Source organism: Dipodomys spectabilis, unplaced genomic scaffold (genome assembly GCF_019054845.1).
Source record: "Dipodomys spectabilis isolate Male_0828 unplaced genomic scaffold, ASM1905484v1 ptg000092l, whole genome shotgun sequence".
In the NCBI taxonomy this organism is placed as follows: domain Eukaryota; kingdom Metazoa; phylum Chordata; class Mammalia; order Rodentia; family Heteromyidae; genus Dipodomys; species Dipodomys spectabilis.
The window spans coordinates 873,188-888,568 of record NW_024870769.1 but is presented as its reverse complement, the minus strand read 5'-3'; the positions used below and the strand labels follow the sequence as shown (position 1 = coordinate 888,568).

At 40.0% G+C, this 15,381-nt stretch overlaps 1 protein-coding gene across 2 annotated transcripts in view; it reads left to right on the top strand.

The window, feature by feature from the left end:
- The window catches only part of Rapgef5 (Rap guanine nucleotide exchange factor 5), a 235,875-nt gene that overhangs the window by 108,017 nt on the left and 112,477 nt on the right, over positions 1 to 15,381 (top strand). Inside the window, exon 8 of one of the 2 annotated variants that reach the window (XM_042684977.1) lies at positions 9,669 to 9,742. In XM_042684977.1, the coding sequence (XP_042540911.1) occupies positions 9,669 to 9,742 (74 nt within the window). The remainder of the gene's footprint in view (positions 1 to 9,668; positions 9,743 to 15,381) is intronic. The other variant, XM_042684978.1, reaches the window with a different exon arrangement.

Here is a 15,381-nt window from a genome sequence, read left to right as displayed (position 1 = left end):
AAAAGCACTTTGGACAATGAGCTCTGGTGTCTTTGACAGTTCAGGTTCTTCCTGGGCACATAGTCTCCTATTAATTTAAATTTTGAGCTAAAAAATAGTTGGGGTTGATAACCAGTGTGTATGGTTTTCTCCCTCTCAAATACATGACTTTGTTGTGAGCATCTCATGAGAGTTTGTATTTTTTTTACAAACCATTAAAGTATGTTCACTAATTCTCAAAACTGGTGGTATAAAGAGCTCTTAGAATTATTCACTACACTGACAGGGAGAGGGCAAGTGATCTGTGCCCCTCACAGCCTGCTGCCTACCACCAAGGAGCAATATTTTAACTGCTTCTGAGTTGGATCTTTTTTGTTTCTGTGATGCTTGCTGGGGGAGTTTCTATCCCCTGTGTTGCACCACTCAGCTCCTGACAGGCAGGAGTTGTTGCAATCACTCAGAGTCCATAACAGTATCTGATGGCTACAGTGAATCTGCAGATCAGACCAGTCCCTGTCTTTGCTGGGCCAGCGCTCTGGGTCTCCTGGCTGCCCCACGCTGTACCGTATTGATCTTTCAGGAGCTTACTACTGCTGCTTCCCTGCCACATGCTCCATCCAGCTGCTGCCTGTGGAGTGCAGTCCATGTTCTGCCTCCTGGATCCCTGGCCCATATGAGCATGCAAGAGCTTTAAAATGGTTCCCATCCTGAGAAAAAGTAGCTCAAGAAATATGAGCTCTGCACTTCAGCTACCCCCAGCTGCATCCTGGTCACTGCTGGTTTCCTTGGAGTCTGCAGGTGCCACAAGGGGCTTGAAGGGTCAATTTGATATTGCCATTAACTTCATGTCATGCCTGAATTTTATATGTAAACCAGCCTCCCTGTCCTCCTCATGTCCCATCACCCCGCTAGCTACCTGGTCTCAATGATTAGGCCTAAGCCCAGCTAGGATAGATGGAGTACAAGCCCTTAAAGCTCTTACCACCGCCTACCCCCAATCTCTGCTGCTCTTTTATCCTTTACTTCCCCATGGTCCACTGGAGGCAATGTGGAGACAGCCTTGAGCTTTCCAGCTCTGTGATTTTCTGACTTCCTCCTTCAGGAGAACAAACCTGTACATTTACAGTTAGTTCTTGATGTGTGAAGGGAGGTAACAGTTATATCTTTTCAAGCCTTTTGCCTTGCTGATGAAAAACTTCTATCTTGGATGTTAGCAAATTCTGTTTACATTTCTTATTTTCCCCTCAGTCCCATAGGCAGGTGGATGTGATTAGGAGAAAGGTCCCATCCAGAGATGAATTTTCAAGGAGAAAAGCACATTAACATGCTTTGTAATATCAAGCCACTGCCACTGATTAAGTACAACCTATCCACTCTTCTTCCACACATCACTCATTGAGTAGTATTATTAGCTACACATTCCTTTTGCAGGCAGTGAGACTAAAGCGTGGTCAGTCGCAATCACTTGATGGTCTCATACTAGAAATGCCGTCAGAATGGTGGCGTATTTTCCCTGAAATATATAATAAAATGAGATTCTTTCCAATTCTAGCAGGATAGATTTTGATGAGGGTCAGGGGACAAAAAACTTAGATCCACTTTTCTATACTCTTAAGTTGTCTCCTCCCTTTTGCTTATTTAGTAGTCCACATGGCTTATTTTCACAAACACAAAGACTTCCAGGAAATTTTGCTGGCTCCTCTGTATAGTAGGAAGATCTAGTGGCCATGTTATTGAGCATGGTTGGAGTGACATAAGGTTTTAAAATGTAGACTGTCTAACATAGAACCAGTGGACCCTAGTTAAGTAACAGTTTCCCATATAGACAGTTCTGACCTGTTTTGCTTATGGTTTATAGTCTCAAGGTAGAACTGTGTAGCTGTGAAAAGAAAATTGAGAGATTCTGGTTCTCTCCTGGCTTGGTGGCTTCCTGTGCAGTGGAGCTAATGGCACAAGGCCTGCTGGCGAGCTAAATGACAGGGCATGGAGCTCATGGCTTTGTGCTGGCACAGTTAGGCTCAGAAATCATTTTTCTTTTGCTAGCTAAGTCTTTTAGAATTTAATTCCTAGGTGAAATTGTACAGAGTTGTGGAGTACGCCAGGTCTTTGTAACTGAATCAACATTTGCTGTGTCTGAGAGCCTTTGCAGATCCCATCTTACATGGGATGATTATAGAGATTGGCCTGAATCTATCCTCCTCAGAACATTTCCCTGAAAGGCACTTAAAAAGAAAAGAAAAACAAAAACAAAACAACAACAACAAAAAAAAAAACAAAGTATTCTGCCTCTTTAAAAAATGTAGGAGAAAAATTGTCACTATTTTTAATTTTCTTTTTTGTTCATGAGATTCTATTTTATTTGTGTAATATACAAGCCATATTTTAATGAAAATAAATCTTTTTTCCTGATAAGCACAGCAGATTACCTTTTTGTTATGCTAGCCAATGAGGTAAATATTTAATGCTTTAAGGATCTGATTTGGGATGCCTTTTGCTCTAGTGATATTACCATTTTTCTCTGTTGAATAACTTTCCCAATAAACTGGAATTATTAAATATTACTCAAAAGAAAACATGGCAAAAGCCTGTTAAGAGATGGAAGAGAAGGGAATTTGGAAGGTCACAAGAATGGAAACAGAATCTTTTCTGCCTTAGGGCAGGACTAATCTTGCGGTCAGCCAGACAGCAGGAGCAGCCCAGAGCCTTGGTCTCAGTGCTGGAACCTCCAGCCAAGCACTGGAGCTTGGCAGCCCCTTCTCATTTCTGTCTCCTTAATACAGATTTCTGATCTTGTGAGTGAATTTGGTTTCTAACACACTCACTTCCCGATGGCAGTAAAAGCACAGAATTGCTTTCATGGAGCAACCATTTATTATCGATTCTGTGAATCCCTGGGTTGTATCCATAGGGAGGTTTGGGGATAAGAACTGGGTAAGAACACTTTGAAATGCATAAAGTCATTACCAACTCTAACTGAAGTCCTAGTAGGAAATTCAAGTCAGTTCTTGTTTAGTCGTTGGCAGTAAATCTCTTGCTGTTAAATCCAGCAGTCTCCAGCTCAGTTGATAGGCCAAACAGGTTGAGGCAGAGTGCAAATTGTTGGATAGAGATGCCTTGGGCCCTGGACAGTGTTGAGAAGAGGCCTAGTAGCTCTGGACAGGCCAGACTGTAACACCATGTAGAGTGACTGGGTGGTGGATATCGATCATTAGTTTTCAGATTTACACACATCAGAACAAAATGCGGTGATGAGATAAAGGGTGGCACTGCTTCTCTTCTTTCCAAGGACTAGATGAGATTTGAGGCTTTGGAAGCACCTATTTTCCTATGTTGGTACCTACACCCTCTCCACCCCATGCCCTCCCCTCCTCCACATTTCTCTCCAAACTTGCTGCCCTGCCTGCTCAGGGAAGCACCCTTCATTGTTGAATGTGCATAGCATACTGTTGAGGGATCTTCTAAAATAAATATTGTGACCCCTCTCCAGGATGGTACAAAAACCAGCTAATTGTTTACATAAAAGGGAACTGGTTCTGCCTCCTGTGGTCTGGAAACACTGCAGTTGTTTTCCTAACATTTGTATGTCCACATCCCACAGGACACACGAAAGCTCCTGACCGAGTGCACACCTCCTCCACACTTGGGAAAAATGCTAGTTATGATGCAGTTTTATTTCATTTTTCCCTACTTGTTCATTATATTCTATTTATATTTCATTAAGAAGGAAAAGAAATCCCTGTCAAGATCCCTTATGAATAAATGCTGGGTTAAGGTGCTACATGCCTGTAATCCCAGTAGTTGGGAGACTAAGACAGGAGGATCTCAAATTCAAGGCCAGAGTGTGCTACATTAGCAAGATCCTGTATGAACAACCTAACATAAAACAAACAACAAAAATAGAGGAAAAGAAAAGAAAGGGATGGAGGGAAGAGGGAATGAGGAAGGAGGAAAGGGATCCAAATGAATGAATTGTCTACCTCCTTCACTGAGGCAGAGGTGAACACCCACAGATGCACACATTCATATGGAGCTTGGGGCTGATTTTTAAGAGTGATCCCAACTATGGTGACAGTCATTGTGTGTGTGTGTGTGTGTGTGTGTGTGTGTGTGTGTGTGTGTGTGTGTGTGTGTGTGTGTGTGTTATTCTTGATGTGGTCTTGCCTTTCCAAAACCAACCAGCAGAAATTAAGCATCACTTTGGAAAGATAAGAGTTTGGCTGTGTGTGTGTGTGTGTGTGTGTGTAAGTGAGGTGGGGGGGAAATATTGGAGTGTGCCAGTGCTAGGACTTGAACTCAGCACCTGACTTCTGTACCTTAGCTCTGTCACTCAAAGCTGGTACTCTACCACTTGAGCCATAGTTCCACTTCCATCTTTTGGGTGGTTAATCACAGATTAACCTGTCTGGACTGGCTTTGAACCATGATCCTCAGATCTCAGTCTCCTAAGTAGCTAGGATTACATATGAGCCACCAGTGCCCAGCTGAGTTCCAGTATTGTTTAAGTAGTATTAGAGTTACTGGAAGAGTTTTTTGTATGTCCTAGTAAGTTAGAGTAAGAGAAAGCCTTGTTTCCAAGGCAACACAGTGCTATCAAGGCAAGCCCGAGGATTCTTGGAGAATGCCAGCAGTTGCTCATCTTAAATCCCTGTTGGCTCATTTTCAAATGAATGGCACTTAAACTAGGTACTCTTAAGTGAATTAGTGCTAATTAATTCACATATACTGTTAGTTCTTTTGTGGGCTCTAATGTTCCCTGTTCAGAGTACATGTCCTGCATGATGTGTTTTTGTTATGGTAAGCTATTTTCAAAGGCCATTTTTTGCTTTTACATTCTGTGAGTAGAGAGATAAGGAATAGTTTGTGTTGGCAGAGAGTGAGGTCCAAGCCTCCCTGGTCCTAGAATCTGTCATTCCTGTGTACGTGTTCTGCTGGAGGGAACAGTCCCAGAATCAATATTTGCACAGGAAAATTTTCCCCAACCTACCCTTATTTGATCAGATAAAAGAAAAATTGAGCCCACAATCTAAATAACTACTTCCTCCTTCTACCATAGGATATTTGATGTTAGAGGGCATGAAGGAATTGACATTAATCAATGAATTATAGGCTCAGTAGAGCTCTCCCTTTTAGATGATCCTGACTATGGGTTTTGTACATGTAACTTCATGAACTGATCATAAATCCTTGGAACTTCAGGGATATATGGGAACATTGGCTACATGTATCCTGGGAGTTATGATTTATCAGTGTTTTTGAGAAAATGGGGTTATAAGTTTATATAATAGAAATAGAATTGGGCATTCTGTTTTCTTGGCTCTTGGGGTATTAAGGCTGAGAGTCTAATAGAATGAGAGACTCTCTCCAATATGAAGATTGACAGGAGGGCTGGTGCTGGTGGCTCATGCCTGTGATTCTAGCTAATATCTGAGGAGGCTTAGGTCTGAGGATTGAGGTTTGAAGCCAATCTGACAAATCTGTGAGATTCTTGTCTCTAATTAACCAGCAAAACACTGCAAATGGAGCTGTGGCTCAAGTGTTAGAGCACCGGCATTGAGCAAAAACACCAAGTGAGAGCTCAAGGCCCTGAGTTCAAGCACAGTACCAAAAAAAAAAAAAGATGGATGTGAGATACCTTTGCCAGGTCACTTGACTTTCAGATTCTCACTCTGCTAATTTGGGTGTAGTGTAAGACAGTTTTGTTTTTTGTTTTTTTTGGTCAGTCATGGGGCTTGAACTCTGGACCTGGGCGCTGTCCCTCAGCCCTTCAGTTCAATGCTAGAACTCTACTCCTGGAACCACAGCACCACTTCCAGTTTTCTAAGTGGTTTATTGGAGATAAGAGTCTCACAGACTTTGCTGCCTGGGATGGCTTTGAACTGGAATCCTCAGATATCAGCCTCCTGAGTAGCTAGGATTAGAGGCATGAGCCACTGGCACCCAGCTAAGACAACATTGTTTATGTTGTTAAAGATATGACAAAGTGGTGCTGTTGCTCAAGTGGTAGAATGCTTGCTTAAGCTGAAGAGCTCAGGGACAGTGCCCAGGCCCAGAGTTCAAGACCCACAACTAACAAAAAAAAAAAGACAATAAATGTAGAATTAGGGCGGGTGGGGATATGGTTCAGGGGGAGAATACTTTCCTAGCATGTACAAGGTCATAGCTTAACTCCTCAACACTGCAAAATAAGCAAATAAATATAGTAATGCTGTTGAGGCTGAGCTAGAAGACAGCACTAACTTTTGGCTTAAGTATGCTTTTATACTTACTATGCTTTGAGAATTGTGGCTAAATCTCGTCAGGTGTGCTGACTCAAGTCTTTAATACAAAAAGCTCCCAAGTAAAAGCTGCTTGGGAGGCTGAGATCCATGAGTCACAGTTTGAAGCCAGCCTAGGCAAAAAAAAAAAAAAATTGAAAAATGAGACCCCTTTCCCTCAACCAATGTCTTGAGTGCTACACAGTGGTACTTACCTATTACATCAACTGTGGAGGAAGTGCAATAGTTGGAAATAGTGGTACACACCTGTCATTCCAGTGATACTGGGAACAAATAGGAAGGTTGTGGTTCAAGCCAGGGTGGGCATGCAAAGTGAGACTCACCATAGCCCATAAATAACCAACACAAAATGGCTGCCAGAGTGGCATATGCCTAGACTGTGTTGAAACCAAAGTACCACCAAAGGGAGGACTGTGATGTGCCTAAATCTAGAAAAAATAGTGATGACTATCAGTCCTGAAATTTGTTACTAATTGTCCTAAATATATCCTGTGTGCTAGATTAATTAGGTAAGAATAAGATATGTCTAGATTGTATACATTGCTTTAAAATGTAAAGCATGACTTTAGTGGGCTAAAATAGTGGAAGGTTTAATTTTCCTCATTATTCATGAAAATTAAAGCTTTGAAGAGCAAAAAAAAAAAAAAAAAGAGTAAAATACAACAAAAATAAGTGCCAAAATACAGTTGGTCCTCATGTGGGATGATCCCACAGTGGTGTAATATTGGTAGCTCTCCAAGATAAGATTTCTTATATTATTCCATTTGCTGAAGAGTAGTTCCTTACTTTTATAGCCCATTGTACTTTTTAAGTGGGGGTTACAAGTCAGGATGTTATTCTAAATTTTATTTTTCCCTTTGTCTTCTTACCTCTGATTTTCAAAGAAAACATGAGTGTTTTTCTTTATTCTTAAATTTCCTTCTAGCTGGCAACAGTAGAACAATTTTTAGCTGAAAACAGAAGAAAAGCTTCTACCTACTTCTGCTGTTCCTACCTTACCTCTAGGGACCCGGCTGGTAGGAGTTGTCTCAGTTATATGAGGAGTTGAACAGAATTTCCCTCCCTCCTCCTTTCATGAACAGTTCCAAAAGAAGTCACTTATTGTGGAAGTAGGTGTTGTCACAGGAGGCCCCTTAGCTCACCTGGGGCTGCATTGTGTGTCCCTGTGAACAGTCACAGCGTGCTCCTATGCGCAAGGGCACTGTAGCTAAGTTGCATGGTAGGCACCACACGGCAGGCATGGAAGACATACAAAAGCAAAAGGTACAGGCAATGATATTCCAAAAATGCAGAGCAGAAAGCATAATATCTAAAAGTACACAAAAGAAGGCAAGCTGCAGGTGTAAGTACAGTGGGTGAGCTCACTGCCAGCTAGGTTTGTTTGCTCTGCTTGGAGAGGGCAGAAGGGCGACTGTGATGGTGAATACAAGAAGAACTTACTCTGCTTAGGATCACCATTGGTTGTGAGCTTCCCACCTGGGCTATGTTCAACTCATTGACAATTTGTGTTCATGTTACCTAAAAGTAGTGCAACTCAAATCCTGCTAAATGGCCACCTCTCTGGTCTGAGTCACTGTCATCTCTAGGGAAGACATAGAAACAAGTCATCTAACTCCTTTCCTCACATGAACTTGCTTCTGCTGAGTGTGTTCACAAAGAAGTTTAAAAAAAAAAAAGAACTTGGCAACATATACATCAACTAATACAATTCCCAATTTAAAAGTCTTCAATGACTCACTATGTCCTTAGAGACAAATATGAATTTATTATAGTCAATACTCTCCCATCATCTCCATACTCTCTCTCCATCTTAATCTTCAGGTTTCAGCCCAAATATCATTTCTTCAGAGAAGGACTCTTCTCCATGGCTACCTCTTTAAAACAACCTCCCTACTGGTCTTCTACCATTTATTTCCCTTTTTGTTCTTTTAAGGATCTTATGGTGATTTTTAATTTCATCTTAGTTTCTTTCATTATTGCTATTGATAGTAGTAGTAGCTGCTATTGACTATTTCTTCAGGTAATATTTTAGTTTATAGAGTTTTTATGTCATATCCACTGTGGCGGGGGGAGTGTTGAACCTATAGTAGGTACTCAGTAAATATTTGTTCAAATGAGAGTAGTTAATACATAGACAAAAATAATTATATCATCCTGCTTCTACCAGAGATGTGCAAAACACATTTTTTATGGTATGTGTGAAATTGACATATAGAGGAAGACAGAGTTGTCGGAAACTACTCAGTGATGAGAATAAGTAAGTTTAGGTTTGTTACGATAAGCAATGTAGAGGCTGGGCATGGTGATACATGTCCGTATTCTCAGCTGTTTGCAAGGAGATGGGTATTGAGAGGATCATAGTTTGAGGCCAGCTGTGGCAAAAAGTTAGCAAAACCCTAATTCAACAAAGAAGCCAGGCCTGGTGTCATATACAAAATCCCAGCCCTCAAGAAGCATATATGGGTAGATTGTGGTACAAAGCCTTCCTTAGGCAAAACTAAACAGGAATCCTATGTGGAAAGTGAAGGGGAGAAGAGAAGATAAGCAGTGCTTAAGCCAGAGCTTCACACATGTTGTTTTTGTGTGTGTGTGTGTGTGTGTGTGTGTATGCGTTTTTGCATGTATGCACAGGCACATGTGCCAGTTCTAGCTTTTTGCTAGTTAATTGGAGATGAGTCTCACAGATTTTTCTGCCAAGGCTTGCTTTGAACCACAGTTCTCAAAATCTCAGCCTCTTGAGTAGCTAGGATTACAGGCATGAACCACTAGCACCCAGCTTCCTGTTTTTCTGTTTTTTGAGACAACTATTTTAGCAGTTGTGTGTGCAAACTGGATTGGATAAGAAAGAGACTGAAGTCAAAAGTTGTGCGTAGGAGGTTATTTCAACAGGAAGAAAAAGTGGTAAGAACTTGGGCATGGAGATGCTAGGGAACAGGAGGTGGATTCAAGACTCCACAGTATGGAATTTTGTGCTAGAATGTACAAGCAACAAATACTGTGCTTCCTCTGTAGTATAACATTTACACTACTAGCCACAAATCCACAACCAGTCAATCAGTTCAATCAGTCAATCAATCTATCATCAATCATCACTCAGTATCCTCACAACTGAGTACAGGCCTTCATCTGACCCTTACCCACACTGATAAAGCCCAATACTGAAATGATGATGTCAGAATGGGCTTTGGTGAAGGAAGAACTGAGATTACCTTTTCCCGTTGCCTTTGATTTAGTGGAGGAGAACATGTACTTGAATAAAAAATTACCGAGTATTATAGATAACTTCACATGTGAATATCAAAAAAGTGCTGTGGTTTTCATTTTATGAATCTACTTAGTATTAAATGTCTCAGAAATAAGATTCTAAAATTTTTGATGCTATGTTTGCTTAATATTGTTCTTTTTTTTTTTAAGCAATTGAACAGGATGAAGAAAGTAGTGGCAGAGACATAGCTGTGACTGAAGCAGAAAGTGTTCCAGATTCTCAGGTATGATCTGTTCTATGACCACCCTTTCTCTATTGAGCATGGTAAGGAGTCTCTGCACATTACATGGATTTTACTTTTTATACTCAGTGTATAGTCATATTGGTGGGAAAACTGTGCTTAGGTTTGACATAATGGTATTTCACTAGAAGGGCCCTAAATTGCTAAGTATATTTACAAAATTTTCCTTTATACAGATTCAGTTACCCACTGTCCAGAAATATTCAGCTGAAAAGTCCAGAAGTAAGCAATTCATAAGTCTAGATTGTCGGTCACTTTGAATAACATGATGGTATTTTGATCCATCTGGTTCTGTCCCACCTGGGATTTGAACCATCATTTTGTCCAACATGTCCATCTTGTGTTCCCTACCAATGCTTTAGTCATTTAGCCACCGTCTTACTTATCATAGCAAGTGTCAGGGTATAAGTAGCCTAATGTGAGGTCACATAACTATATCATTGATCTCATCTCACATCATTACATGTACACATATATTTTAGATTTTGAGAAATACCATGTTCACATAATTTTATTGTAGCATGTTGTTGTAATTGTCTTATTCTATTGCTGGTAATATCTTACAATGTCTAACTTGTAAACTAAAGTTTACTATATATACACACATATGTGTGTATGTATATATATATATATATATACATATATATATATATATATATGAAAAATCATAGTATGTATAAGAGTTCGGTACTATCATTGTTTCAGCTCTTCACTGGGGTCTTGGGACAGGCATGTCCCTTGTGGATAAAAGGATACTGTTGTACAGTGATTCACAGGTGAGGGAAATATACATATATATATAGAGAGAGAGAGAGAGACTACATATCCCAAAGAAAGTAAGGGAAGAAATCTTGACACTGGAAGGAGAAGCATCTTAGGGCAGACCTTCCCTTCTAACTAGCTGACAGCAGCAATAGCCAGACAAATTATCATACCTTCCGCCCCAGCTTGGCAGTTACGGCCCTGGCATACTTTGAGTAGGAACCATACTATTGTGGCATAAAAACCCTGGTGCTAGAAACTTACCTTTATATCATCAAAGTAGACCATTTGAAGATTCTTAGCCTAGTTGGACCATTGCTTTTCACCTTGAAGCTTCTAAATTTGTTGATTCTAGTTAGAAGCAGTCAAGATTTCACAGGTTAAAATGTTTAAATAAATTAATATCGTTTTCCTTTATTTGTTTTTGAACCTGTTCTACAGGCAAAATTCTGTTTGAATGAAATCTTATTTCTCAAAAAGATGTACAAACCTTTGGGACTGTGTCCTTTTATTCAACAACGGTAATATAACTACACATCTGCAGGTCATACAGAGGAATGAAATTATGAAACCAGTAAATCAATAATTAGATCAGCAATAGATTCCATTTGGGTTGAAATGTCGGGAGGGAAAGTTACTGGAAGGCATGATTATGTGGAAAGCAGCTGTCATCTCCTCTGATTGATCTGCTGTCCTCTAGACCTACCAGTTTTATCAGATGACTACAAGTTCATCTGTCTAAGTCCTCTGGATGGAATCAGTAGTTCAAATCCTATGGGACAGGCTTAAAGAAAACTAACAAAATTTTGCCATCAGGTTCTTGGGGCAGAATTAGAAATAAATGCCTGTGTTTTTCAAAATTTGGATGCATATGTATGTGTAATTTCTAGATATATTTTATTTGATATGTCATTTATATGCATATAAATTGAGCATCTACATTGGTTGAGTACAATAATCTGATACTTCAGATTACTTCATTCTGTACCCCAGAGTGTACTTAAAGCAATTGGAATGAACATTAATTCCTTCTTTCTGCAACATGGTAAAATGTATTAGTGTAGGAAAAAAGGCTTCTAGGTTGTTGAAAACTTTGGGTTCATAAAGATAAGATAGCCACCATCCCAGAGAGATGTGGCCATGTTGTACATATCTCCTACATACCAGAGGACTCCTCTGTTGGCTTCTTTCTTCCTTTTGTCATTAAAGTTTTTTTCTTGCCTGTTTGAATGCTGTGACATGTGCTTAGAACTAAGAGAGCATTAGTCTTGAATTGTCTACCGCCCTTCTTCCCTCTAGTTGGTCCCTTCCTTCTAGTTGGTCCCTTTGATCAAGTTCCTTAGGGGTGTGAACTCTCTAAGTGCTTATAAGATGTCCTTCAGGCCTTTGTCTTCATGGTTTCCATACACTGTTGTGGGTACTGCCTTGCATATATGATCATTATCTCTGTAAAATGGAGATGGAAGGTTCTCACAAGGTTGAAACAAAGTAATATAAAACATTCCTGCGAGGGCTGGGGATGTGGCTCAGTGGTAAAGAGCTTGCCTGGTTTTCATGAGACTTTGTGTTTCATCCCTAGCAGCACGAAAGAAGGTAGAAACGGGGTGGAAAGAGCCTGCAATCCTGGTGTACAGATGAATTTCAGTCTAGGCAACATAACCTGAGGTTTCATTTTAATTCCATTTCCACTTAGTTAATAATATATTCTAATCAATCTTATGGAACCTGAGGTTTTAGAGTGCTGCCTCCAGAACCAGACTGCCTGGGTTCTTCTCTTGGCTCTGCTTGAACAACACTCATGTTACAGAGAAGAAAACAAGTTTTTTGATAATACTGTATGCATGCTGGATGCTCTTCTGAGTTCTTTGCTTTTCAGAAGTAACCCAGCTGTAATTGCTACCATTTTCCTGATGAGCTAGAATGTGGTAGGGCTGGACTTTTGACCAAAGCACCCTACCTCTGAGATGTTTTTACCATGGTGCAAACTGCCTTTTAAACATTCTTACCTCAATCATTAGGTCATTTGGAAGATTAAATATCGGCATGAAAATCAGTAAGGGCTTAGCACACCAAGTACTTGAAAGATTTAGGTGCTAATCAGTGTCATCATGATCCTCTCATTGCTTTTTGATATGAATGTTGAAGGTTTCTAACATGCCTTGGTTGCACCATTATTTTGTCTGCCATGCTACCACCTTCACATCAATAAATATTCATGAGTTCTATTCCCTTAATTCTTTCCATAAGACTAAGGGATTAACAAAGCTTTGTCAAAATGTATGCAAATGTTCCCCCGCGGGGGGGGGGGGGGGGGTCCGGTTGTGGGGTCTGAACTCTGGGCCTGGGTGCCGTCCCTCAGCTCTTCAGCTCAAGGCTGGCGCTCTACCACTTGAGCCACAATTCCACTTCCGGCTTTTTTTCTTTTTGCTTATGTGGTGCTGAGGAATTGAACCCAGGGCCTCATGCATGCAAGGCAAGAGCTCTACCACTGAGCCACCTTCGCAGCCCCAATGTTCCCCCTTTCTAATGAGATCAGCAATGAGTAATTTACAATGTGTTGAACTTTGGAAACAGGTTCTTTGGTTCAGTTGGCCATTGACTGAGGATTTAGTAACTATTCCCATTGTCTCCTAGTCTCCATTTAAACCAATTATTTATATTATGTGACAATTGTAAATAATAAAAATTAATAGCCAAATATTTGAGTATCTATCAGCAGTTAAATTGTACTAAAGAAATCCTAGAACTAGAGATGTGATCAAGGGCTGGGAATGTGGCTTAGTGGTAGAGTGTTTGCCTTGCCTAGCAGGCATGAAGCCCTGGGTTTGATTCCTCAGTACCACATATATGAAAAAGCCAGAAGTGGTACTGTGGCTCAAGTGTAGAGTGCTAGCCTTGAGCAAAAGAAGCTCAGGGACAGTGCCCAGTCCCTGAATTCAAGCCCCAGGACTGAAAAAATAAAAGATGTGACTCAAGTGGCAGAGCATCTACCTAAACAAGTACAAGGCCCTGCACTTTTTCACTCAAGGATAGTGCTCTACCACTTCGAGCCACAGTGCCACTTCCATACAATTTTTTTTTCAATTCCATTAGCCTTTTGGTTTGTGTTTTCTGTTTAAAAATAGCAAAACAAATTTACTTACTGAATTTCTAAGTTTATAATAGAACAGACATATTATATAATAATGAGTAAGATTTTATTGAAATGTCATGAATTTGTACTGAAGGACATTTTTTAAAAGTATCCTCTATTATTGAAAGCATGCTTTCTTCCTAGTTTTGCTTCCTTTGGTAGCAGTGTTTGTGTGATGCTTTACGTAGGTATTTAGCACAGTGATTTTTAAATTTAAGACAATGAAGACAGTATTGTCATACTTAAAACTTTACTATTTTACTTTTTGTCACAGGAAGAGTATTCGTTGATTATATGTCCTTTCCTAAGGGAATCCTGTTCAAGTTGATTTTTTAACCATGGGGGAATGGACCCGATATTTTTATGACTCTATTTGTAAAAGAAAACAGACTTTTCATTTACATTCATAACGTTTCTCAAATACTGAAAGCCATATGAATAGCTTTAATTATGTATTACAGAGATTTTCTTTTTAACTCTCAAAGCAGACCTTGAAATAAGGCTCTTAAATAACTCTTCTGACAGTTATACATTAATCTTTCAATGCTTTTTTGGTCTGGCTTAGTAGTGTTCGGTAAACTGTTTATAATTAATTTCACATAGATAAATGAAATAGACCAAAAATGTGAAAGTCTAGATCAAGGGCTGTTCGTTATCTTGTCTCTTCTGCCACAGGAGAGTTCTGCACATACATTAATAAATTCATGGGTTTCTTGAATGAGATCACTGAATTATGGAGCTGTGAAAGGGAGCCCAGAGAACATCTGGCTTAGGTGGTGTTTCCCAACAGTGCTGTTTTATGAACTGTCTAGGATATGTATTGTCTCTGGCATGAAACAGTTCTCCAGGGAAGAAACAGCATCTTTGACCCTGTCAAAAGCTTTCCTGAAAATTGTTTATAAGGTGTACTATAGGACTGATTGTTCTGTGAAGACTTCTAGAAATTATGTGGACACCAGAAAAACCAAGATAACAGTGTTTCTTATTTAACTAGAAGATGCCAAGTAAACACAAAATAAGTAAGTTAACCTGAAATCTATTTTGAAAAGGAATAGCCTTTCATGCCTAAAATACATATTTAATTAGTTCTCAGTCTCTGGTTCTCATAAAAAATGCTTCCTCCTGAAAGAAAAGTTTATAATTTAGAATCTTAATCATGATGCAAAGGATGTTTAAGAGTTCCTTACAAATGTGTGTTCATATAAAAACCAAGTAGGGGCAGGAAGTAGGGGCAGGGCTCAAGTAGTAGAGTGCCAGCCTTGAGCAAAAAAGGCATGAGCGAGTAAGAGGTCCTGAGTTCAAGCTCCAGTAGTGGCACACGCATGCGCACGCATGCCCACACACACACACACACACACACACACACCACACACACACACACACACACACACACACGCAACTTCTTTTACCTCTTCTCAGTCCTAGCTTTTTTTTTTTTTTTGCTAATGCTGCTACCGGTTGTCTGTAAAATAAATAAAGACTGTCTCTGAATCAAAGTTGTGGGAGCTCAGCCTCATGGCTTTGGAGCCCATACAGGTGAGAGGAAGTAAGGCTCAGTCCTGTGTGCTAAGTTCTGCAGCTCCCTCACATTCCCACTTAGAAACCAAACCTGTTTTACACAAGGCCACACTGGGGAGAGATGATCACACTGCTGAAAAAAATGGCGTGAGTCTGAAGAGCTGAGGGTCATTACCATCCCTCCCAAAGAACAGGACATGGAGAAGAT